Here is a 24,326-nt window from a genome sequence, read left to right as displayed (position 1 = left end):
TACTGTTTAACTACTCAACAATTCCCCTTGCTGGTTTGGTCCCAAGACTGTTACTGGATACCCTGGAAAGGTACGTAACATTCTAGTTGTATTATGCAATTTGCACAACTATACTGTTGGGAGAGGAATCACAGCACCGAGAAGAGACTAAAGAAACAAAAGACAATTAACTTGGGCCTCAGTATTTACCAGCAACACCAGGGCAGCAGAATGCTCAGCAAATCCACCGACAAAACAACATTTATTAATTTAGCTCCTTTAAAGTAGTAAAATATTATAGGGAATTTCACAGGAACACAATCAAAGAAATTTGACACTGAAGCATGTATTACAACCCTAATGCATTAGTGTTGGTGACCAAACTTAGGTTTTATAAAGTACCCTATGGGAAGAGAGGCAGAAAGAATTAAGGAGGGAATTCCAGAGTTAAGGATCTTGACAGCTGAAAGCATGGCCACCAATAGTGGCATGGTTAAAATCAAGAAGGAAATTAAAGGATTGCAGAAAACCTAGAGGGTTGGAGTGATAGAGAGGAGCAAGGCCATGATGAGAGCTGAAAACAAGTATAAAAAGTTTAAAATTGAGGGGTTACTGAAAAGAAGCCAAGTGGGGGGGGGGGTGATGTGTGAACTGTACTTAGTGCACATTAGGACATGGACAGCAGAGTATTTCAATGACCCCATGACTATAAAGGATAGAATTTGGGCTTCGAGCCAGGAGACAAGCAAAGGCATGAATGATGGTTTCAACAGCAGATGAGCTTGGATGCAGGGGAGCATTGGTGATGCTACAGAAGTGGAAATAGTGATGGCACTGGCACGTGGTTAGAAACTCACCTCAAGGCCAAATATGATTAAAGGTTTAAACAGTTAGGATCGGGCTCAGACAGCCATCAGAGAGAGGAGTGAAGTTGGTAATTAAGGAACAGAGTTTCTTCCAGTGTACCAAAGACAATAGCTTCAATCTTTTCCATATTTAGTTGGAGGACATTTCTGACCAAATGTCAGCAAGTGGCCTGACAGATTAGATGATTAGATTAGATTCCTTACTGTATGAAACAGGCCCTCCAGCCGAACAAGTCCACACCGACCCTCCGAAGAACAACCCACCCAGCCCCATTCCCCTACCCTATATTTACCCCTGACTAATGCACCTAACACTATGGGCAATTTATCATGCCAATTCATCTGACCAGCACATCTTTGGATTGTGGGAGGAAACCGGAGCACTCGGAGGAAACCCACGCAGACACGGGGAGAACGTGCAAACTGAACACAGACAGTCACCCAATGCGGGAATTGAACTCGGGTCCCTGGTGCTTATGACTGATTAATGCAAAATCAATTCTTCAAACATTTGAGAGATCCTAGGTTATGCATCCACTGTATAAATCTCCTTGTAATATATCACATCAAAATGATAAAATCAAATTTCCATTGATGTTGAGAATTCCACTTTTAACATTGGCAAGTGTATCAACAAAGAAAAATCAAAATGCATATTCACCTGGATATAGTATAGAATCATAATAGCACTTGCCCAGAATGAACAAAATAATCTGAAAGAACTATGAAAAGAAAAACAAAGAACTGTGGATGCAGGAAATCAGAAACAAAAACAGAAATCGCTGAATAAACTCAGCAGGTCTGACAGCATCAGTGGAGAGAAAATGTTAACTCTGTTTTCTCTCCACAGATGCTGGCAGACCTGCTGAGTTTTTTAATCAATTTCTAATTTTGTGTCTGGAAGGACTGTACTTTGCTGAAGGCTGGAAAGAAAGTAAATGAAGACAGAGTACAATGTTATTTAGAGCTAGTTTCCAAATGTCCTTTGATAGACAATTATAGAAGTTCTCAAAAAATTGAAATGCTTGTCAATTCATCCAAATTATCTGATTAAACAGTACACAATTTGTAAAATAATATTTCTAAGCATGTAGGGTTTTCTTCTTTATTTAATTAGGCTTATTTGCCCCATCTCCACCCTTCTTTTCAGAATGTTCTTGGTGACGATCAACTTCCAACAAGTTACCCAGAACATATGATATTTCAAAGTAAAGCTGCTGTAATCTAAAATATAGAAGAAACAAATAACATGTTATCAATCTGTTAAAAACCAAGTCATGAAGTTCTTACTAGTCAGAAAGGGCTCATAGTTCTTTCCTCATCATTTCATTCCATTAAAGACTATTCATAGTGCACGTTATGTAGCTGAACAGGAAGAATACATGGTTTGTTCCTAGCTTACTGTCAATATTCTTAATCTAAAGCATCACAAAGAAGATACCTTGTGATGGGCTCTTGAGGGGAGATAACTTGCTTCTGTGATATTATAACTTTGATCAGGAATTCAACAGATTTATTGTAACCTGTCATCCTCTAACTCTTTGAACGCTCTTAAGATAAATCTTCCATGTCTGTCAACGTTATGTCTGTTGTCTACGCATTGAATATTCTTCTTCCACATTGGTTAAGTATTTTCATTCACATTTTTCTGCTTTTCCTATTAGTTAATTTATACCTTCATTTTACATTCAAGTTATAAAATGATATCAGGCCACTCATCCCATTCATTCCATGCTTTTTCCCATTGTACCTGGACAGTATTCCTAATTCATGCACCCATCCTGATCCCATAGCCATTTCCACCTGTCATATTGTTCAATGTTGACATGGTATCTCTTTTAATCATTAACCGTGGTCATGGATTTCATAGCAGTCCATGTGAAATGTTTCTCCCACAGTCTGTCCTTTATTTGCAATGTTTGATTTTATACCTACATCTTGTTTGTTCTAGACCCTTAGAAAGATTTTTGTATATTTTATTAGAATCCTTCATAATAATAGACACTTTCAGATTAGATTAGATTACTTAGAGTGTGGAAACAGACCCTTTGGCCCAACAAGTCCACACCAACCCGCCGAAGTGCAACCCACCCAGACCCATTCCCCTACATTTACCCCTTCACCTAACACTATGGGCAATTTAGCATGGCCAATTCACCTAACCTGCACATTTTTGGAGTGTGGGAGGAAACTGAAGCTCCCGGAGGAAACCCACGCAGATACGGAGAGAACGGGCAAACTCCACACAGAGAGTCGCCTGAGGCGGGAACTGAACCCGGGTCTCTGGCGCTGTGAGACAGCCATGCTAACCACTGTGCCACCGTGCCTACCAATCTAGGCGAAAATGAGGACTGCATTGGCTGGAGATCAGAGTCAAGATTATAGTAGTGCTGGAAAAGCACAGCAGGTCAGGCAACATCTGAAGAGCAGGAGAATCGACGTTTCGGGCAAAAGCCATTCATCTTGACTTCTACCAAACTGCCATTTGATCAGACACATGATAGAAGAATCATATATTACAGCAAAGTTGCAGGCTATTCAGCCCATTGATTCTGTGCTGGCTGTTTCCTGTCAGCCCCACTCTCCTGTTGTTTCCCAATTTCCCTGCATCCTTTAACCTTTCAAATATTTATCTAATTCCCTTATGAAGTTGAGTTGAAGCTGTATCCACGACTCTATCTGGCATTTAATTTCAAATTCAAAGTCTCATTGTGTAAAGAAATGTTTTTTCCTTATATTGGCACTGGTTCTTTTGCCTTAAATCATCTTAAGTCTGGGCGCTTTAGTTATCGACAGTTCAGCCACTGGAACACTCTTTTTAGTTTTCCTTTCATAATTTTAAACACTTCCATCAAATTTGCTTATAGACGTTTTCTGCTCTAAGGCAATACTCCTGATTTCTATAGGCTACCATTTAACTGTTAATAACTGAATTGCTTGAGCCATCCTAATAAATAGCTTTAGTACATTCATCATGACATCCATCAAAGCGTTTGTGCTCTTCTTGTGCTACCAAGAATTGGGAACAATACTCTAGCTGGAGCCAAACCAGCATTTCATAAATATACAGGATAACTTCATTTACTTAACCAGTAGGCCTACATTCCCATGACTCCATGACTTGTTATAAGGCTTGTTGGAGGGTTGGAAGGTGGGGAGGGGAAGGGCATTCAGAAGGTAAAAGAGGAGCTCAGAGAAACACAGCCTTGCTATTTTCTTTAGAAACAAAATTATCTGCAAGCAGCATCACAGAACTGGGGGGCATATTTTTAAGGTGAGAGGAGGAAGATTTTTAAAAAAGACACGGGGAGCAACTTTTTTACACAAAGAATGGTACTTATGAGGAATGAACTTCCAGAAGAAGTGGTGGATGCAGAGATAGCTAAAAAGTTTAAAAGACATTTAGTTAAATGCATGAATAAGATATATTTGGAGGGATATGGGCCAAGTGTGGGCAGTCAGGTCTAGATTAGTTTATGGTTGGATGGGCTAGTTGGACCAAAGGGCCTGTTTTCATGCTATATGACTGTATGGCTCTGATACCACAGAAGGCAGCTTTTGTATTGTGATAGCCTTGCCATACATAAACATTAATGGATACTGGGTGCAGACCTATTTCCAGACAAGGGTCAGAAGTGTGTTGAAGGGCTTTGGCCGGAAACATTGATTTTCTTGCTGCTCTGATGCAAATGGGACTAGATTTATTTAGGATATCTTGTCAGCATTGCATGAATTGGACCGAAGGGTCTGTTTCCATGCTCTACAGCTCTGAACATTTCACCACTGCATCTTTCCCTTTGATTTCTTATTTGCATAATTCACTTCTTTCCCAAATTCCTAGCTCATTCCAAACATGTAATTTTATCTCTTGAAAACATCAGTTCAACTCTTCACTGAGTCCATAACCTTGTTGTATGAGGGAGGCAATGAAAAAAAAATCCAGGCAAACTGCCAACAACAGCAGCTTGCATTTCTAAAGGCACTTTTAACGTAGCATAACATTCAAGGGCACCCAAAGACAGAGAAAGCAAACATGAACTGTGACTAACTGCAGATGACTCTCATGTGTCTCGTGTAATCAAGGCAAAACCCTGAGAATGGGTCACTGGGAATTTTGAGCTGAGAAAGTGGATGGCACATGAACCTGTATTCTCTTACGCATATGGAGTGCATGAACCTGCAAAGTTTTATATAACATGCAGCATGTTAGCCAGATTTCTCTGACATGGAATCTCTTACTCACTTGTACAGAGTATTATCCTGTTCATCAAGGCTCGTGAAGTAAATATCAATGAATGACAGACTTGAACATAAATCATCCAACAAAACATAATCATCATGTCGCAAAGTCTGCTTGACCTTCTCTACTATTTCACTGAAACTTTCAAATTGGCTGGTTTTCTGGAAGAAAAGGCAAAAAAGAGATAGTCCATCACTTTCTCTCATTTGAAAATTTCTCTTCTGTCTGGAGTTGGAAAGAACCATCAAATCATTACATTACAATAAAAAAGGCCAGCAACCCATTCTGTCTGTGCCAGCTGAACTATCTGGCTGCTTATTCTAATCCCACTTCCCAACACCTGGTCAGCAGTTTTGCAAGTTGAGCGTTTCAGATCCTGATTTCTTTTAAATGAGTTGGGGATTTTGCCTCAACCAGCAAACTGGGCACCGAATCCCAGACATCCATCACTCTCTGGGTAAAAAATGTCCCCTTTAATCCTTCTACCAATCACCTTAAATCTGTGTTCATTGCTCCACTAGGAAAGCTGAGAAGTGTGGTGCTGGAAAAGCAAAGCAGGTCAGGCAGCATCCGAACAGCAGGAGAGTCGACGTTTCGGGCATAGGCCCTTCTTCAGGAGCACATTCCAGAAATATCAACTCTCCTGCTCTTTGGATGCTACCTGACCTGCTGTGCTTTTCCTGTGCCACACATCTCGACTCTGACTCTCCAGCATCTGCAGTCTCATTTTCTCCTTTCCACTCGGGGAAACAGGTGTCAATGTACACTTTACCCAAGTCCCTCATTATTCTGCATACCTCAATTAAGTCACCCCTCAGCCTCCTCTGTTTCAATGAAATAACCCTAATCTCTCCAATCTTCCCTCATTGCTGTTATTTTCGATCCCCAGCAATATTCTTGTAAATCTTGTCTGTACTCTCCCTGGAATAATTATGTTCTTCCTATAATAGTGACCAAAATTGTATACAATTCTTCAGCTGTCGCCTAATTAGCATCTTACATAGTTTTAGCATTACATTCCTACTCTTTTATTTAGTACCTCTCCAAATAAAGAAAAGCATCCTATATACTTTCTTTACCACTTACCTATTTTGCTCTGCCATCTTCAGGTACCTGTAGGTAAAGGACATCTTCATGCACATCGGATAACTGGTGAGACCAGCATACCATTTCTAAATATTAGAAAGGTTGCAAAATGTTGATTCACCGAGCACACGCCACACATTGGTGTTTTGAACCATGCAGACCCAAAAGGTCCAAGCTAATTCTAGAGACTGGTTTAGTTCACTAACGTTGTTCAGAAAGCTAGTGGGATCTCCAGTTAGGAAAATGCAAACATATTACAGGACTCCTGATTGTCATGATTTGGAGGTGCCAGTGTTGGACTGGGGTGTACAAAGTTAAAAATCACACAATACCAGATTATAGAATCATAGAATCATAGAAATGTACAGCTTGGAAACAGACCCTTCGGTTCAACTCGTCCATGCCAACAAGATATCTCAACCAGATATCCCAAACCAATCTAGTCCCACCTGCCAGCACCTGGCCCATATCCCGCCAAACCCTTCCTATTCATATACCCATGCAGGTGCCTTTTAAATGTTGCATTTGTACTAGCCTCCACCACTTCCTCTGGCAGCTCATTCTAAGTATTTTTTCAACATATAATTTCAGTTACATCACACTGCAAACCTTTGCTATAAATTCTGTGTCTTACAATCCTATATTCCACAACCAACTGATGAAGGAGCAGTGCTCCAAAAGCCAGTGTTTCCAAATAAATCTGTTGGACTATAACCTGGTGTTGTGTGATTTTTAACTTTGTCACAATCAGGTGTACATTCTCCTTTTGCATACACAAAATATAGCCAGTTGGAAACAGCTTGCTTAATTGGCACCACATCCCTTCATCACCAATGCTCAATATGTACCTTCTACAGGATGTACTGCAGAAAAACACTAAGGCTCCTTCAGCAGCACCTTCCAAACCTATGATCACCATCATCTAGAAGCAGAAGGGCAGCAGATATACAGGAATAGCACTACCTGCAAACTCACTTCCAAGTCACTCACCATCCATGATTAGAAACATATTGCAGTTCCTTCACTGTCGCTGGGTCAAAATCCTGGGAAATCCCTCCAAATGGTTCTACCTGCACCAAATGGACTGGAGTGGTTCAAGAAGACAGCACCCCACTACTTTCTCACAGGCAACAACAGGTGAGCAATAAATGTTGGCCAACCAGCAATGTACACTTACCATGAATAGATAAAAAAAATCTATTCAGTACTTTATGATATGAATGTTACAGCATACACACTCAAGTCAATTCAAATGTTTATTCTAATAAACATTCAGAAGTAATGAATCCAGATTTGGGAGTTGGCAATCACACCTGTTTTATAACATAGAGTTCCAGTCGAATCAGAATGAATTCATTACCTGTTTCTCTATTAAATCTGCAATATGCGATTGTTGTCTCTGTAACATAGCCTGTTTTTTTTGGAGCAAAATTGTCTCTCGTTCGGTTTGGAGTCCCTTATTAAATGCTGTGGTGGTTTCCTAGAAATAATAATATAATTTATTTTGGTGGTTTTACTGAACAAGTATTCAATAGCATGTGGTTAAAAATAAGTATCAACATACCCGAATATTTATAATGACAACTCCAATAAAGAGGTTGAAGAAAAGGTAACATCCCAGTAAGATGAAACCAATTACAAAAAATCGACTTGACGCGAAGCCAAATTTGCCTGTTTCAGCCTGAAGATCAGTCCAGCCATCCAACTGCAAAATAGAACTCATTTAAACCACCCTGTAAGAAATAACTGCAACAAAATGATCATTTTCTCCATCCACAGTATCTTTACCTTCTATAAACAAAACAACAATGCATTGCATTGCAAGTTACATAAAACCCTGAAATATATTTTCCATTGTTATGTTATTGGAAAGAAGGTCTTGCTAATCTATGATTTTAAAGCTATGGGCCACAAAAATCAGCATTGAACCTACATTGAAATATTAAAACCTGCATAACAAGGAGCACCGAAAACCCATTCAAAATTCATGTATTGGCAAGTGGCTACACAATCAAAGTCTTATCTGGGTTGACTGCCATAAAATCTAAGCTAAAACTATTCACTAAGATGATCAGGGCAGGCATTGAAGATTTCTCTAGGAAATTGCTCATGCCTTCCACTGACCCTGTCGAAAGGTGGCTGCTATACAATATTTTCCTTTGAAAATATGTTTGACTGCAGGGCTCCAGAACTTAAACCGAAACTGAATGGCAGAAATGACCATGCAGGAGCCAGTTATATATGGAGATCTGGGATGGGGTGTATAGTGTTGAGGAGTGTTCACTGTGGAGGGAGGAGTCTAAGTTGCTGCTGCTGGCGTGTGTTATTTCACTTGACATTGCTGTGTCCAGTGAATGGAGAGACTGGTGATATTTGAGACGACTGGTAACCCCCACTGAACTGGAGTTGATCTCAGGTTTCCAGAGATTAACCATATTTCTGAGGAAGTTGGGCATCAATGAGACTGTTGTAATGACCTGAGGCCCGGATGGGTGCACAGTACTTAGCTGTTGAGAAGACCAAAGCTCCAGGGCTTTGGCAGAAAGATTGTGGATAGTGTTTTTCGTATCCCAGCTTGTAATGGTGAGATTTTGGATGACATCCACTCATGTCTTGGTCTTTCCAACAATGGTGGGAGGTGGTGACATTGTTAGAGAATGGTCAAGGGTCATGCCAGCATACACAGGATTTGGGTCCTGTCACAAATTTGCTCCACAGAAGACAGTATTTTAGGTGTGGCATGCCTTGTGATTTTCAAATTGAAATGCAGACTCATTGGACTTTCCTCCATTTGGTTTCAGTCTCCACTCATAGAAATATTCATCCATTTTTGGTAGCTCATGGTTTAGAGTGGCTTCCATGTCCTGGAATGATTTCGTCTGAGTTATCAAAGCAGTATCATTAGCGTAAATACGTTTTCATGATGATGTTGTTAATTTAGATATTAAAAAGAGTCAGTATTGACTCTGACCAAGTCGAGACCACTGCTGAGTTTTCTTGGAATACTAACCTCCTCTCATGGGTAATCTTCATCCTCAGGCAGCTCAGAAATTGTCCTCAATGTTACCAGCAGTTAAGGAGGGTCAAGTCAACTCCCCACTTTTTAAACTCCTCATGATCAGTCACACATATCTAACACTCTTCAATTAACAAAAACAGAAATTGCTGGAGAAACTCAGCAAGTCAGCAGCCTTTGTGAAGAGAAAGCAGAGTTAACATTTCAGACCCAGTGACCCTTCATTAGAACTCAGCTGAATTTAGTTAACCAGATCAAAAATGAAGGAGAACCAATGTAAACGTATTTTGATTGTTATTACCTATTAAATACAAGAAAATAAGACAAAAAACAAATGCTCAGAAACAAAACTTAATAAAAGGTTTAAAAAGGAGAAAGGGGAGTGTGTCTATACAGATAGGAGGTAAAGGTAGCTGAGTTTAAAGTTTTTCATTGTCCTTGAATTCTAAGAATGAAATCTGAGTCTCAACTTTTAGCTACTGTCCTGTTTTCCTCAGGAATACAAAGCTTTCAGCTAACATTAATTTCTTGATGAACAATTATCTTTGTACCCAAATTGCTTTTACACTGATGCTAGTTTCTGAAATTCAGAGAGGAAGAAAGCAATTTTCAGCATCAGTTTTCAGTCCACATTGCTTTCTCTGTCCTTTGCAACTCAAAGGTTGTTATTGATCAGCAAGTACTGGTGTCTGACATTGATCCGACTGGATTGTTACAGCCAACCTTTTATCTCTAAATATGTGAATTTACCATCCAAGTGTGAGTAAAACAAGACATGCAAATTTCTTGGAGCTTCGCTGAGTTTCAGTGTCTCGATTTTAATTCCAGTTTTGCATATTCCAAATAGGCTTGTCAGGTGATCACACCAGCTATTTTTAGATCAGCAGAGTTCTCTTTTAGTACTATATTAAGTCCATGGAAGTCTCAGATATTAAAACCAAATAATGAAAGGTGAATATTTGTCGACCATTTTCACTCTGATAGTAAAGCAGCAGCTGGAGTAATTTGACACATGGGAGTACAGGGACGTTTTGACCATCAACTCATTTTTCCAAACAGAAATGCTGAGTAATGCTGAGTAAAAAAAGAACTTTGAGGATTAAAGGGATGACAAAACCAATACTCTGACAATAACTACCAAGCATCTGCATAGTTGCTTGACAGCAACAGCACTTGGTTTTCTTGTAGTTTTGCAATCTCTGCTGGGTTTGATGCAGACATATGAGCAAGGAGAGGAGTAGTCAACTGGATACAAAATTGCTTTGATAGTAGGATCAGAGGGTGGTAGCAGAGGTTGTTCAGACTGGAGGCCTGTGACCAGCGATGTGCTGCAAGGATTGGTTCTGGGTCCACTGTTGTTTGTCATTTATATAAATGATATGCATGAGAATATAGGAGGCACAGTAAGTTTTCAGATGACACCAAATTGATGGTATAGTGGACAGTGAAGAAGGTTATCTGAAAGTACAATGGGATCTTGATCAACTGGGCCAATGGGCCAAGGAATGGCAGATGGAGTTTAAATTAGATAAATGTGAGGTGTTGCATTTCAGCAAGACAAACAAGAGCAGGACATACACAGTTTATGGGAGAGCTTGAGGCACTCGAACAGAGACCTACGCGTGTAGTTACACAGTTCTATGAAAATGGTATCATGTGTAGACAGGATGGTGATGGCGGCACTTGGCATGGTTGCTTTTATTGAGTTCAGGAGTTGGGACATCATGTTATTGGTCAGACCATATTTAATTCTGGTTGCATTAAATGTGGTCTGACATATTATGCTGGTTGCCCTGCTATAGGAAGGATGGTTTTAAACTGAAAAGGGTACATAGAAGATATACAAGGATGTTACCGAGTTTTTAGAGTTTGAGTTATAAGGAGAGACAAGAAAGGCTGGGACACTTTTCCCTGGAGTATAGTAGGCTGAGAGGTGACCTTATAGAGGATTATAAAATCATGAGGGGCATAGATGGGGTGAATAGCAAAGGTCTTTTCCCGAGGATGGGGGAGTCCAAAACCAGTGGGTATAGGTTTAAGGTGAGAGGGGAAAGATTTAAAAGGGACCCGAAGGGCAATCTTTTTCACACAGAGGGTGGTGGATATATGGAACAAGCTGTCAGAGGAAGTGGTAGGGGCGAGTACAATCACAACATTTAAAAGACACGTGGACAGGTTAATGGATAGGAAATATTTAGAGGGATATGGGCCAAATAAAGGCAAACGTTCAGTTTAGGAAACCTGGCAGGCATGGTACAAGTTGGGCCGAAGGGTATGTTTCTGTGCTAAATGACTGTATGACTCTGTGCATAGACCATTCAGCCATTGGGCCTTCTCCATTATTTACTGAGATCCTGGCTGATCTGATTGTAACCTCAAAATCTACATTCCTGTCTACCACTGATAACCTTTCACCCCACTGCTGAATAAAACTTTCTCCAGTTCTGCCTTCAAAGTATTTAAGTATTCAGCTTCCAATGGCTTTTCAGGAAGAGCCTTCTAAAGACTCCCAACCTTTTGCCATCTTTCTGTTTCTAATGGTGATCAGCGGCCCCTAGTTCTTGATTCTCCCATAACTGAAATATTCTTTCCATATTCATGTTGTCAAGATCCTTCTGGGTCTTTTATGTTTTAATTGAGTTGATGCTTCAAATTTCCTCAGGAGATTCTAGTCCCAGATGGCTGTGTTTGTAAAATCCAGGCTTTCCATGCAGCACTTCCAGCTTTGATTTCTACATTTTCCCAAAGATTCAAGGAGTATCTTGTAACTGCTGCGGGATCTTGTGGTCATTGGTGTTATTGAATAAAGGCTTTGCGTTCAAGACTCCTACTTCAGGTGTTGATAAGATGCTCAATGTAGGTCAGATTTACATTTGCAACTAAGCTTCTGTCACGATTGAAGGCACTACTCCTTGATACCCACAGCTAGTGTGCGACCTGATGGAATTAAGGATTTACAAAATACTAGTGCAAAATATTGAATCATGATTGCTGTCGGGAATTGAACACAGAGCAGGCAAGCCAGGTTTCCAGTGTTCTTGACTCTCTAAAGTATGGGTCACATATGAAAACACCATTAATGGCTTTTCATGACCCACCAATGTCAATCAACCTGGTAACAGAAACACATGCACACAGAAAAAACTTGTTTGTTACAGGAATGAGCTCTAGCTTACTGTCTGATACTAGAATAATCTACTTTTACAGTGCATCAAAATCCCCACATCCTCTCAATTTAGATATTATTCAAACAACAAGGTCCATAATATTACCAGTGCTGCATTGGGCTAAATATGAATGTAACCTTGATAGCTAACTCCATATAATATTGCTACTCCCCGAACCCTCATATTAACAATGGTCAATTGTCTATTTGCTGTAAGCTGATGTGATCTAAATCTCCCAAAAAAAGAGTGAAAATTCTTGACTCTTTGAGGTTTTGTTGAGGCAAATGAAAAGGGCAGTTGATAAAGGGGAACAGTAGATGTAGTAAATTTGGATTTCCACAAGACATTCAATAAGGTGCCACACAACTTGAAATTACCCGAAGGGGAATGGAGGAGGCGACACCAGACTGGAGGCTGACACTGGTGAATCCTGGAGCAGAGGCTGTCATGGGGAAGTGAATCCCGGTACAAGATTGTCACGGGGAAGTGAGTTCCAGAGTGAAGCTATCCCAGGGAAGTGAATCCCGGAGTGTAGGCTGTCACGGGGAAGTGAGTCCCGGAGTGGAGACTGTCGCGGGGAAGTGAATCCCGGAGTGGAGGCTGTCGCGGGGAAGTGAATCCCGGAGTGGAGACTGTCGCGGGGAAGTGAGACCTGGAGTGTAGGCTGTCGCGAAGAAGTGAGTTCCGGAGTGGAGGCTGTCGTGGGGAAGTGAATCGCGGAGTGGAGGCTGTCCCAGGGAAGTGAGTCCCGGAGTGTAGGCTGTCGCGGGGAAGTGAGTCCCGGAGTGGAGCTTGTCCCAGGGAAGTGAATCCCGGATTGGAGGTGACACAGGGAAGTGAATCCCGGATTGGAGGTGACACGGGGAAGAGAATCCCGGAGTGGAGGCTGTCCCAGGGAAGTGAGTCCTGGAGTGGAGGCTGTCGCGGGGAAGTGAGTCCCGGAGCGGCCACTGTTACTGGGAAGTCAATTCCAGATTGGGGGCTGTCACTGGTGAGTGCCAGGTTGGAGACCATCACCGGTGAATTCCCAGAGATTGGTCCCAGAGCAGAGGCCGTCACAGGGAAGTGAGTCCCAGAGCTGAGGCTATTGCGGGGAAGAGAATCCCAGAGAAAACGTACGTGAGAGCAGCTGAGAGCAGGCAGGGAGTTTGGAGTGGTGAGGGGTCAGTTGTTGGACTGTGGTCTGGCACAGGTGGAAACATTATCGTACTGAGCTACTATAATGTAATCTTTATTTGTAAGTTGTTTATACATCTGTAATGTCTGTCCTTTTAACTATGTCATACTTCTAAATTATTCAATGAATCACTGTAAAGTAATGCAATTACTTTCCTTTTTTATTCCATTTTTAATATCTAAGATTTGTACCTAGATACTTTCTACCTAAGATGGCACCATAAGAGGCAATGTTTTAAACTTTTCATTGTACTCCTGTACCTCTGTACTGGATTGAGGATTGGTTAAAATGCACGGAGAGAAAGTTGGGATAAATGAGTCTTTTACAGACTGCAAGATACACAAGGATCTCAATTATTCGCCATCTATATTAATTGGAAGACAGGGCAGAATGCGATGTATCCAGTATGCTGATGATATGAAAGTAAGTGAAAAGGTTTGTAGTGATGAGGACATAAGGAATCTGTAAAGGTTGAGAGAGAGGGCAAAAACCTGGCAGATGGAGTTTAATGTTGAAAAGTGTAAGGTCATGCACTTTGATCGGAAGTATCATAAGACTGATCTATTTAAATTGACTCTCTAGAAAATTACAACACAGAGGAGTATGGGTGTTCTTGTGCATGAAATATGAAATGTTACCATGCAAATGCTGCAAGTATTTAAGAAGCCAATTGGAATTTTGGGCCTTCACTGCTGGGAGGCTAGAGTTTTAAAAAATAGGAAAATCTTGTTATGACTATACTGGATGCTGGTGAGGATGCACTTGAAATACAATAGACTGTTTTGATCGTTGTATTTAAGAAAGGATATATTGGTATTAGAGACAGTTGTCAAAGAGTGTGGTGCTGGAAAAGCACGGCCGGTCAGGCAGTATCTGAGGAGGAGAATTGACGTTTTGGGCATAGGCTCTTCATCAGGCCTTCCTAATGAAGGGCTTAAGCCCAAGACGCCGATTCTCCCGCTCCTCGGATGCTGCCTGACTGGCTATACTTTTCCAGCACCACACTCTTCGACTCTGATCTGCAGCATCTGCAGTCCTCACTTTCTCTCATTAGAGACAGTTCAAAAGATTCCTGAAATGAAAGCGTTGACTTATCAAGACAACAGGTCAGATCTTTATGCATTAGATTTTAAAATAATTAGTGCTGATCGACTTGAAACATACAAGATTTTGAGGGGGCTTGACGAGGTAGATATTGAGAAGATGTTTTCGTTGGTGGGGACATCTCAAACTAGAGAACATAGTTACAGAATAAGGGGACATTTAATTATAAACAAGATACAAACTAATTTCTCCTCCAGGCAGCCCGTAAATATCTGGAATTCTTTACCCTTGTCAATTGTAGAGGTGAGATCATTAAAAATATTTAAAGAGGTGGACAGATGTTTGAAATATAGGGGAATTGAAGACGGTGATAAATTAATACAAAAGAAGAGTTGAGCCTTGGGGCAGTTTAGCATCTTTGAATGGCAAGATTGGCTTTAGGGACGAAATAGCTTACTTGTGCTCCTATTTCTTATGATGTGGAGATGCCGGTATTGGACTAGGGTGGACAAAGTCAGAATGTCATATGACACCAGGTTATAGTCCAACAGATGTATCTAAAATCACAAGCTTTTGGAGTATTGCTCCTTCATCACTTGACAAAGGAGCAGCGCCCCGATAACTTGTGATTTAAAATACATCTGTTGGATTATAACTCAGTGTCATGTGACATCTCACCTACTTCTTATGTCATTAGGACTCCCTCAGTGTAAAGCATCTACACTCAGCAGTCAAATTTCCTCCAAATAGTGGGATAACTGTGAGTATGAATTTGATTGGGAGAGGGGCTTAACTTTACTGATCATCAATTTAGAGATAAATGTTCAGTGGGGCATCAGAAAGAACACCACTCTCCTCTGGAATGGCAAATGGAATGATTTATATCTAGCTGAGAGTACAAATGGAGTTTGGGTGGAATGTGCCACTGAAACAATAATACTTCCAACAGTGTGCTTCTCCTTCACTGCTTCACACACATGAAGGTCCATCATTTGAAATGACTCTTTAAACGATCAGAAGTTTCCACTCAAACCCTGGTGTGTAGGACTGGAGAGTTCAAAATAAACCAAGTAAAACAGGTCTGTTCTTAGCTTATTTCATTTGGATAGCCAAGGTATCCATTTCGAGAGCTGAGGTGCCACTTGGACAGAAACCCAGGACAACTTTGTGCATGGGTTCAGGGATGCTGTTAGGATGGGGCAATGGTTCAGGCTTCAGTTGTGGGGAGGGCCATCTGATAGCCACGGTGGCGGGTCAGGTATCCTTTGAGATTGTTAACTATGAAGAAGACTGTGTGCAAAAGCTGTATGGACCCTTTCTAATTTTGAAATCTGTCAAGAGGTGTCATCCTGTCAAGAAGTGTTGATCTGTCAAAATGTGTTCCATGGACAACAGTGCTATTCCTGTTACAGCGTAGGCTAAAAATTGAACTTTAAGTATAGAACTCTTTTTTTTCTCATGTGAGTAGGGGCACTTGTAGATTCTGAGCAAGTTGGCATGGTTTATAAAGGGGAAAGGGAGGTTAGTGTTAAATAGGCAAAGTGGATATAAGGAACCATGGGCAATTGATGGGGGGGATTAGGTGTCAGGGGTTGGAATGGGTGGGATATGGGGAGTGTGAGGGTGAAGGGAAGCATAGGAGATGCAAGGGATGAAGACGGGGGGGTGGGGAAAGCTCTGACATTTTATTCTTTTATTTTAATTTTGGACCACAGCACTGAAGCCCAAAGGCAGCTTTTCCTACCTCAGGAACCAGGCACCTCCTCAGCTATTTCCAGGTACATTGCCTCAATTCCCAATCCAGCTCCCACCTCCCTGTGATGGCACATACTACTACGTGCAGGCAGCTAGTTTTAAAGGTCAGGTTTACAGAGCTAGGAAATCTCCTTCCTCTACATGTCTGACGCAGGAACAAAAATCTGGTCCTGTATGTTCAAGTCTCTGCAGTACTAGTTGTTCTCATAATCCTCAAATTAAAAAGTCCTTCCAACAAATTACATGTCAAATCCTAAAAAAAATCTGACTTATACATATTTGAATTATTACCATTTCTGAATTTTAAGAGAAATTATCATTATATTGCTTGTTCCTGAACAATATAAAGAATGCTGAAAATGGTTCATTACCGTTACCAAACTGAAGAGTGTGAAGTATGCAGATCTGAGGCTACCCCAGTTTTTGAAATCGCCGTGATCTGAGTTTCCATAGAAATAATATCCAATCAGTGCAAAAACAGTCATTAGTAAAAAGAGGAGGAACAGGACAAAGAAAACATTCTTCAATGTGCTCACCAGGGCAGTAGTCAGAACCTACAGAGCAGAAACAAGAGTTATCATTTCAAAAGGAGCTGTAGGTAACTTTAAGAAGTAATCAAACCCTGAATATCAATTCACATCAATCTTCCTAGATTTTACCTTTCATTTATATCTTCAAACAGTCTAAACAGCCTTGGTCCAAAGACTGACACAAGAACTGAACTCGAGGGGTGAGGTAAGAGTGACTGCCCTTGATGTAAAGACTAATTTAACTGGGTGTGGCATCAAAGAACCTAAGCAAAACTAGTCAATGAGAATCAGGAGCAAAATGTCCACTGGTTGGAGTCTTATCTAGCAGAAAGAAGTATGATTGTGGTGGTTTCAGGTCAATCATTTTAACTCCATGGTAGCTCCATACAAGTTTCTCAGGCTAGTGCCCTTGGCCCAGCCGTCTTCAGTTGCTTCTTCAATTACCTTTCCTCTATTGTAAGGTCAGAAATGGAGACGTTCGCTGGTGGTTGCACAATGTTCAGTCCCATTCGCAACACATCAGCTGCTAAAGCAGTCAACATCCAAATGCAGGCTTAAGCTGACAAGTGGCAATTAACATATGTGCCACACAAAGACCATTTCAAACAAGAGAGAATCTAAACATCACACATTGATACTCAATAACTTTAGCACCAAAGATATCCCCATTAGCATCAACCTGGAGATCAGCAATGACCAGAAACTGAACTGGACTTGCCATTTAAATACTGTGGCTGCAATGTCAGAGGCAAGGAATGCTGCAGCCAATCACTCACATCCTAACTCCAAAAGCCTGTCTACCATTTACATGGCACAAGCCAAGAATGTAATGGAATACTCTGCACTTACCTGGATGAATACAGCTCAAACATCTGTCAAGAAGCTTGACACCATCCAGGTCAAAGTGACTCACTTGACTGACACCATATTCAAAGGCATTCACTCACTCCCAACCACCAAGGCTGGTTATCATTGTGTGCACCCATCTACACGATGCATCGCAGAAAGTCACCAAGACTCCTGAAATAGCCCCTTCCAAACACACAGTGGGTAGGTATGTGTAAACACCACTGTCTGCAAGTTCTTCTTCAAGCCACTTACCATCCTGACTTGGACGGACATCACTGTTTCCTTGTCATTATGTCAAAATCCTGGAACTCGCTCCTTAACAACGCTGTGGGTGTATCTAACTCATAAAGGTTGGTCACACTTTCCCAAGGGCAATTAGAGATGGGTAATAAATACTGACCCAGCCAGGAAAGCTCAAATCCCTCTAATTAATTTTAAAAATTAATGTACTTCATGGTCTTTACCCAAGCTATTTACCTGTAAGCCACGGATAAATGAGATTATCCTGAGTATTCTGAGGGGTCGTACTATATGAAGCCAATACAGAGAGCGTTTAAATCTGACAGGAAGGAAACGGTGGATAAAGGATAGGCTGAGCACGATGAAATCAAACACATTGAATCCAATCTTCCAATATTTGATTGGGTCAACATAAATCTTTACTAAGAACTCCACTGTGTAAATGGCCAAGAACAGCTGTTCAGCTACCTACCCAAATGAAACAAATGAATGGAATTAGAATATTATTTCTAAAGACATCAACATTCTCACATCCTCCCTGCTTCTCCACCTGATAGCTGGGGGACTCCCAATTACATATTCTGTTGTCTTAATTCAATGTACCCTTTCAACAGGTTAGCAGATCAATCATCATGAAGCCATTTCCTGTTTTACATTAGTAAATAATATCAAGACAAAAACCTATTACCATTACTTGAGAGATTCAGTAGAAAGGTAGTTTAATTTGACATGTTTCGTCCTGATATGGACCAAGCTTCTGGATTGGTGAGGAGAAAGTGAGCACTGCAGATGCTGGAGATCAGAGTTGAAGAGTGTGGTGCTGGAAAAGCACAGCTGGTCAGGGAGCATCCAAGGAGCAGGAGAATCAACGTTTTGGGCATAAGCCCTTCATCAAGAATGAAGCTTGTGGGCCAAGGGGGCTGAGAGATAAATAGGAGAAGGGTGGGGCTAGAGGGAAGGTAGCTGGGAATGCGATAGGCAGATGAAGATGGGGGTGAAAGTGATAGGTTGGAGAGGAGGATGGAATGGATAGATGGGAAGGAAGATGTACAGGGAGGACCGTTCAAGAGGGCGGTGCCAAGTTGGAAAGTTGAGACTAGGATAAGGTGGGGGGGAGGAGAAATGGGGAAACTGGTGAGATCCACATTGATTCCATGTGGATGGAGGATCCCAAGGTGGAAGATGAGGCATTCTCCTTCCTCCAGACGTCGGGTGGTTATGGTTTGGCGACAGAGGAGGCCCAGGACTTGCACGTCCTTGGCAGAGTGGGAGAGGGTGTTAAATTGTTCAGCCACAGGGTGCTGGGGTTGGTTAGTGCTGGTGTTCCAGAGGTGTTCTCTGAAACGACCCGCAAGTTGGCGTCCTGTCTCCCCAGTGTAGAGGAGGCCATGTCGGGTGCAACAGATATAGTAGATGACATGGGTGAAAGTATTGGTAACTTTCTGTCAGATGTGGAAGGATCCTTTGGGACCTCGGATGGAAGTGAGGGGGGAGTTGTGGGTGCAGGTTTTGCACTTCTAGCGGTGGCAGGGGAAGGTGCTGGGAGGGGATGGTGAGGCGCGTGAACCTGACAAGGGAGTTGCGGAGGGAATGGTCTTTCCAAAACGCAGATAGGAGTGGGGAGGGAAACACATCTCTGGTGATGGGGTCTGTTTGTAGGTGGCAGAAATAACGGAAGATGGTGGGATGTATCCGGAGGTTGGTGGGGTAAAAGGTGAGGACCTTCTGGATTGGTTACTCTTGGGAGTGACTGCAACAGTGCTCATTAGGAGGGACTGATATATAGGACAGTATTTTGAAGGAGATGAGTCATTTGAAATTTGCTGTCTCCAAATCTCATCTGCGGGTAACAAAAGTGGATGTATTTTCTGTTGGAACTTTTGTTCAAAACTTGAACATTAATTAAATACAGAATATCAGTTAACAATAGAAAAAACTTGAAAGAAAAGAAAAATAATGAATCCAGAAAACTGAAATAGAAACTGACGTGAGCAGAAATCTTGCTTATTTTTTTAAAAAAGTCAATGTCCAAGACATTAGAAATGACTCATGTAGTTTTAAAAAGTCAGTACTTTTTTTGCAAAAGGGACATAGCCCCAAAAACCATTGACAATTAATCTTATGCTTTTTTCCTTTATATTCCGTTTTATGCTTCTACAAGTCTCCACTTTGCTTTTTAGTACTTATTTACACCAACAAGCGATGGCATATTAGGCATTACTACAACTTATCCTATTGCACTTGCAGGATTAATACTTGTTGTGACGTACCCTAGTCTTATATTCCAGGCTATTTGGAGCTTTTGGTCATCCTCTGTGTTCACTAGATTGGTATATGTATGCTAGCTGTGCTAATTTGAACTTTAATCTCATAGGAAGGACTGAAATTAAAACATGCTCCTCAATAAAACTGAGGAGTTTTGAAGGTCTAAGTGAAGGTGAAGGTGTAAGATATTTGCTAATCAATCTGCTCAGCAATGTTGTCACACATCTCTGGAGCAGCTGGAACTTGAACCAAGGCCTCCTGCCTCAGGATTAGGGACCCTACCACTGCACCACAAGAGCACCCAGTGAAGGTCAAACTAACAGCATGCAATTTAACTGCCCTTGTTTGTGACTGGCTCAGAGTGGTCTTAGTAATTGTAGTGATGTATCACATAGAAACATAGAACACAGGAACCAGAGTAGCAGATTCAGCTCTCCAAGCCTGTTTTATCATTCAATATGATCATAGCTGATCATCCATCTCACTACCCTGCTCCTGCTTTCTTTACATATCCTTTGATTTCTTTAGCTCTAGGACCTATGTCTAACTCCTTCTTGAAAACATTCAGTGTTATGGCCTCAACCACTTTCTGTGCCAGAAAATTCCACAGGCTCACCACTCTCTTGATGAAGAAATCTCCCCTTATCTCAGTCCTAAATGGCCTACCCCAAATCCTTAAATTGTTATCTCTGGTTCTGAGCTCCCCAGTCTTCAGGACCATCTTTCGTGTGTTCACCTCATCTAGAACTATCACAATTTTCTAGGTTTCTATGAGATCCCTCTTACTCTTCCAAAATCTAGTGAATATAGTATTAACGGATCCAGTCTCTCTTCATACACCAGTCAAGCCATCCCAGATATCAGCAGGCAGTGAGGTCTGTAGATGCTGGAGATCAGAGTTGAGAGTGTGTTGCTGGAAAAGCGCAGCAGGTCAGGCAGCATCCGAGGAGCAGGAAAATCGATGTTTCAGGCCAGAGCTCTTCATCAGGTATGAGGCCTCATTCTTGATGAAGGGCTCCAGCCCGAAAAATCGATTTTCCTGCTCCTCAGATGTTACCTGACCTGCTGTGCTCTTCCAGCAACACACTCTCATCCCAGATATCAGCCTAGTAAACCTTTGTTGCACTTATACTATAACCAAAACATCCTTCTTCACATAAGGAGACAAACCTTTCACATGATATTCTGGTGTGTGTTCTCACCAAGGACATGTATAAGTACAGTAAGACATCCTGCCCCTGTACTGGAATCTACTGACTATGGAGGCCAACATATCAATTGCCTTCTTCACTACCTACTGCATCTGTACGCTTACTTTCAGTGACTGGTGTACAAGGACACCCAGGTCTTATTGAATCTCTCCCTTTTTCAATCAATGACAATTCAGACAATAATCTGCCTTTGTGTTTTTGCTACACATGAAGCATCTCTGCTTCCTCCTCACAGCTCACCTTCCCCCCCCAGTTTTGTGTCCTTTGCAAACTTGGAGATATTATGTTTAGTTCCATATCTAAGTCATTTATATATATTGTGAATAGTTAAGAGTCCTAACACTGATTTCTGCGGAACCCACTAGTCATTGGCTGCCTCTCAGAAGATGTGTTTATTCTTACTCTTTGTTTCCTGTCTGCCAAACAGTTCTCTATCCATGTCAATACACTACCCTTGTGCTTTAATGTTGTATGCTATGTGGGATCTTACTTGAAAGTCCAAGTAAACTACATCAACTATCTCCCCCTTATCAACTCTAATAGGGAAACCACAGGAAATGTGTGACATATACCCTCAAAACAATAGGAAAGTACTAATAAATTCAACTGTGTAAATATATTTTGAAAATATCATGCTTTTCTTACATTAAAGAATAGAAAGAACCTGTTTGCCATTTGGTAATCTGTCTCAAGTGCCAAGAAAAGGGAATTTGCCAAAATCGAGGTGAAGATGATTCCTTTGAAAATCCAGCTCTTCGTAAGTCTTTTAACATAGTTATGAAACACACTATCTCTCCTAGAAAAGGAGATTCAGACAAAATGTAAGTGTCAGTTTCTTCTACGAAGTTAGTAAAAGCCCCATACCTTAGATTTACTTACCGCTTTTTTCGAAAGTCAAAATTTGTTTGCTCTTGATGAACATTGTTGAACAATGGATAGATTTGTTTCCCAAAAGGCATACTGAAATATTATTTGCTTTCTTGCTCAAAAAAATGCCATGACTTTTAACTGCTCTATATCATAGAAAGATTATTCTGCAGTCTCTTATTTTTCTGTGAAAGATCGCAGCATTAAGAAAACAAATTTAATGAACAGTTCTAGAATGGAATAGTACACAGCAACGGAGTAAACAATAAAAAGAAATTGATTGTGACGTACAGGCATTCTAGCAAATAACCAATAACAAGTGGCAAAATTATGAGCAGGATTAGGGCCTTTGGTTCTTTGATCCTGCTGCATTATTCCACAGAATTGTGGTTGATCACCTTGATGCCCTTAAAAAGCTAAAAATTATCTATTTCTTTCTTGAATGTATTTACTGATGTAGCCTCCACAGCCTTCTGTGGTACAGAATTCCAGAGATTCATGACCTTTTGAGTGAAGAAATGTTTGCTCATCTCAGTCCCAAATGGGCTACCCTGAGACTCTGTTCCCTGGTTCTAGACTCCCCATCTAGTTTGGTCGTATTTCTGTATCAGTTAGCCAGGTAGTAGTAGGTTCAATGAGGACCTCAACCACCTCCAGTTTCAATTCATCTCCATTCTCACCCTTGTCCTCTATGTCAGTGCCAATGGGACAGACTGTTACTTGCTTTTCCCCTTCTCAGTTGTGGCATCACTTTAACTTGACATAACACAGCCTTTGCTTTTGTCCCTCATCTGGGGTCTCAATTCAATCATTCACTTCATTGGATTCTTGACGAGTCTGCACAGGCCACTGAACCAGTCTTTTAAAGGGTTCCCTGATAATGGTAAAAGCACTAATACAGGGGAAGCTTGATAATCTGAATACCAATTATCCGAAAATCGTATTATCCGATGGAAATCTCGAGTTCCCGATGGAAACATGACATCAAAGGCGTATTTCTAACAGTGATCGCGTCTTTTGTTACATGATTAAACAGGCACTGTGTCCAAATGACTGACCTCCATCCCTCTCTCTATCCCCACACTTTCCCTGGAGTTCTACAGAGGAGTGTACACTAACCCCACCCCGCTTCCCAGGAATAATCTCTCCAACATTGTCCAGTGCAGGGCAAACGTGGAACCTATCAAACATTTGCAGTAAAAGGTAGTGTGTCTGGCCGTGGCTGTGTCTGTGCGCTATTTGGAGACGTACCCAACAAAGGCAGCTGCAGCAACAGCAGTCTTGTTGATGGCGTGCAGTCCTGATGCCCTGCAGAGGGAGTGGGGGTAGATGGAGGAGGAGTGGCGGGGCGGGGGCTTGTGTGCTTTGTGCTGGGGGGTGGGGGCGGGGCCAGGGTTGGACCGGGTTGGGGGGGGGGGGGGATTTGGGGTTGGACCGGGTGGGGGGCGTGGGGCAGGGTTGGGAGGTGGGGGTGGGGTTGGACTGGTTTGGGGGGGGGCGAGGGCAGGGTTGGACCAGGTTGGGGGGGGCGTGGGTGGGGTTGGACCAGGTTGAGGGAGTGTGGGCGAGGTTGGACCAGGTAGGGGGGCAGGAGGGAATTGGACCGGGCTTGGGACTGGGTTGGGGATGTGGGGGAGTTGGATCGGTTTGGGGGGGTGGGGTTGGACTGAGTTGGGGCGGGGGCAGGGTTGGACTGGGTTGGGGGCGGGTGTGGGATTGGACCCGGTTGGGGGGCAAGGGCAGAGTTGGACTGGGTTGGGGACAGGGAATGGGACTGGGGGCGGGGAAAGGGCGGTGTTGGGTGCAGGCACTTGCGTGTTTTGTGCTGGGGGGTGAGGGGGCAGTGATAGATGGGGGGGGTCAGGAGGACGCGGTGTTGGGGGCAGGGTATCATGCGCTGTGTCCTGCTGGCAGTCTCCTGAACGGGGAGCAGACTTTAAAATGCCGAGCCCCAGAGGAAAGGCATTTAATCGATTTTCCAAATAATCTGTTATCTAAATGAAATAGTGCCCACCCATCTTGTTCGGATAATCC

At 42.0% G+C, this 24,326-nt stretch overlaps 1 protein-coding gene across 2 annotated transcripts; it reads right to left on the bottom strand.

Annotated features, from left to right (window-relative positions):
* Positions 1-1,748: 1,748 nt before the first annotated feature.
* On the bottom strand, positions 1,749-23,225 carry LOC140492034 (cation channel sperm-associated protein 3-like). 2 transcript variants are annotated; one of them, XM_072590684.1, is made up of 7 exons: positions 22,071-22,128; positions 18,187-18,417; positions 16,702-16,884; positions 7,736-7,876; positions 7,532-7,651; positions 5,089-5,246; positions 1,749-2,069 (listed from the first exon to the last, which is right to left on the bottom strand). In XM_072590684.1, exons 1-7 carry the CDS (start codon positions 22,098-22,100, stop codon positions 1,955-1,957), a joined length of 978 nt encoding a protein of 325 aa, XP_072446785.1. In that variant the 5' UTR covers positions 22,101-22,128; the 3' UTR covers positions 1,749-1,954. The 2 variants fall into 2 exon arrangements, with proteins under 2 accessions (XP_072446785.1, XP_072446786.1); XM_072590685.1 differs by lacking the exon at positions 18,187-18,417 and having other exon boundaries at positions 22,071-23,225.
* Positions 23,226-24,326: the final 1,101 nt, after the last annotated feature.

This window comes from Chiloscyllium punctatum, chromosome 20 (genome assembly GCF_047496795.1).
Source record: "Chiloscyllium punctatum isolate Juve2018m chromosome 20, sChiPun1.3, whole genome shotgun sequence".
NCBI classification, from domain to species: domain Eukaryota; kingdom Metazoa; phylum Chordata; class Chondrichthyes; order Orectolobiformes; family Hemiscylliidae; genus Chiloscyllium; species Chiloscyllium punctatum.
The sequence above is the reverse complement of the archived record's forward strand: the minus strand, read 5'-3'. Positions and strand labels throughout refer to the sequence as shown.

What these genes read in the sequence shown, in the direction of transcription:
- LOC140492034 (XM_072590684.1), bottom strand. Translation starts at nt 22,100, where the DNA reads ATGGCAAACAGGTTCTTTCTATTCTTTAAT. An exon ending in GGTTCTTTCTATTCTTTAAT is followed by an intron (nt 18,418 to 22,070) that starts GTAAGAAAAGCA and finishes TCATTTGGGTAG; the next exon opens with GTAGCTGAACAGCTGTTCTT. An exon ending in CACTCTTCAGTTTGGTAACG is followed by an intron (nt 7,877 to 16,701) that starts GTAATGAACCAT and finishes TCTATTTTGCAG; the next exon opens with TTGGATGGCTGGACTGATCT.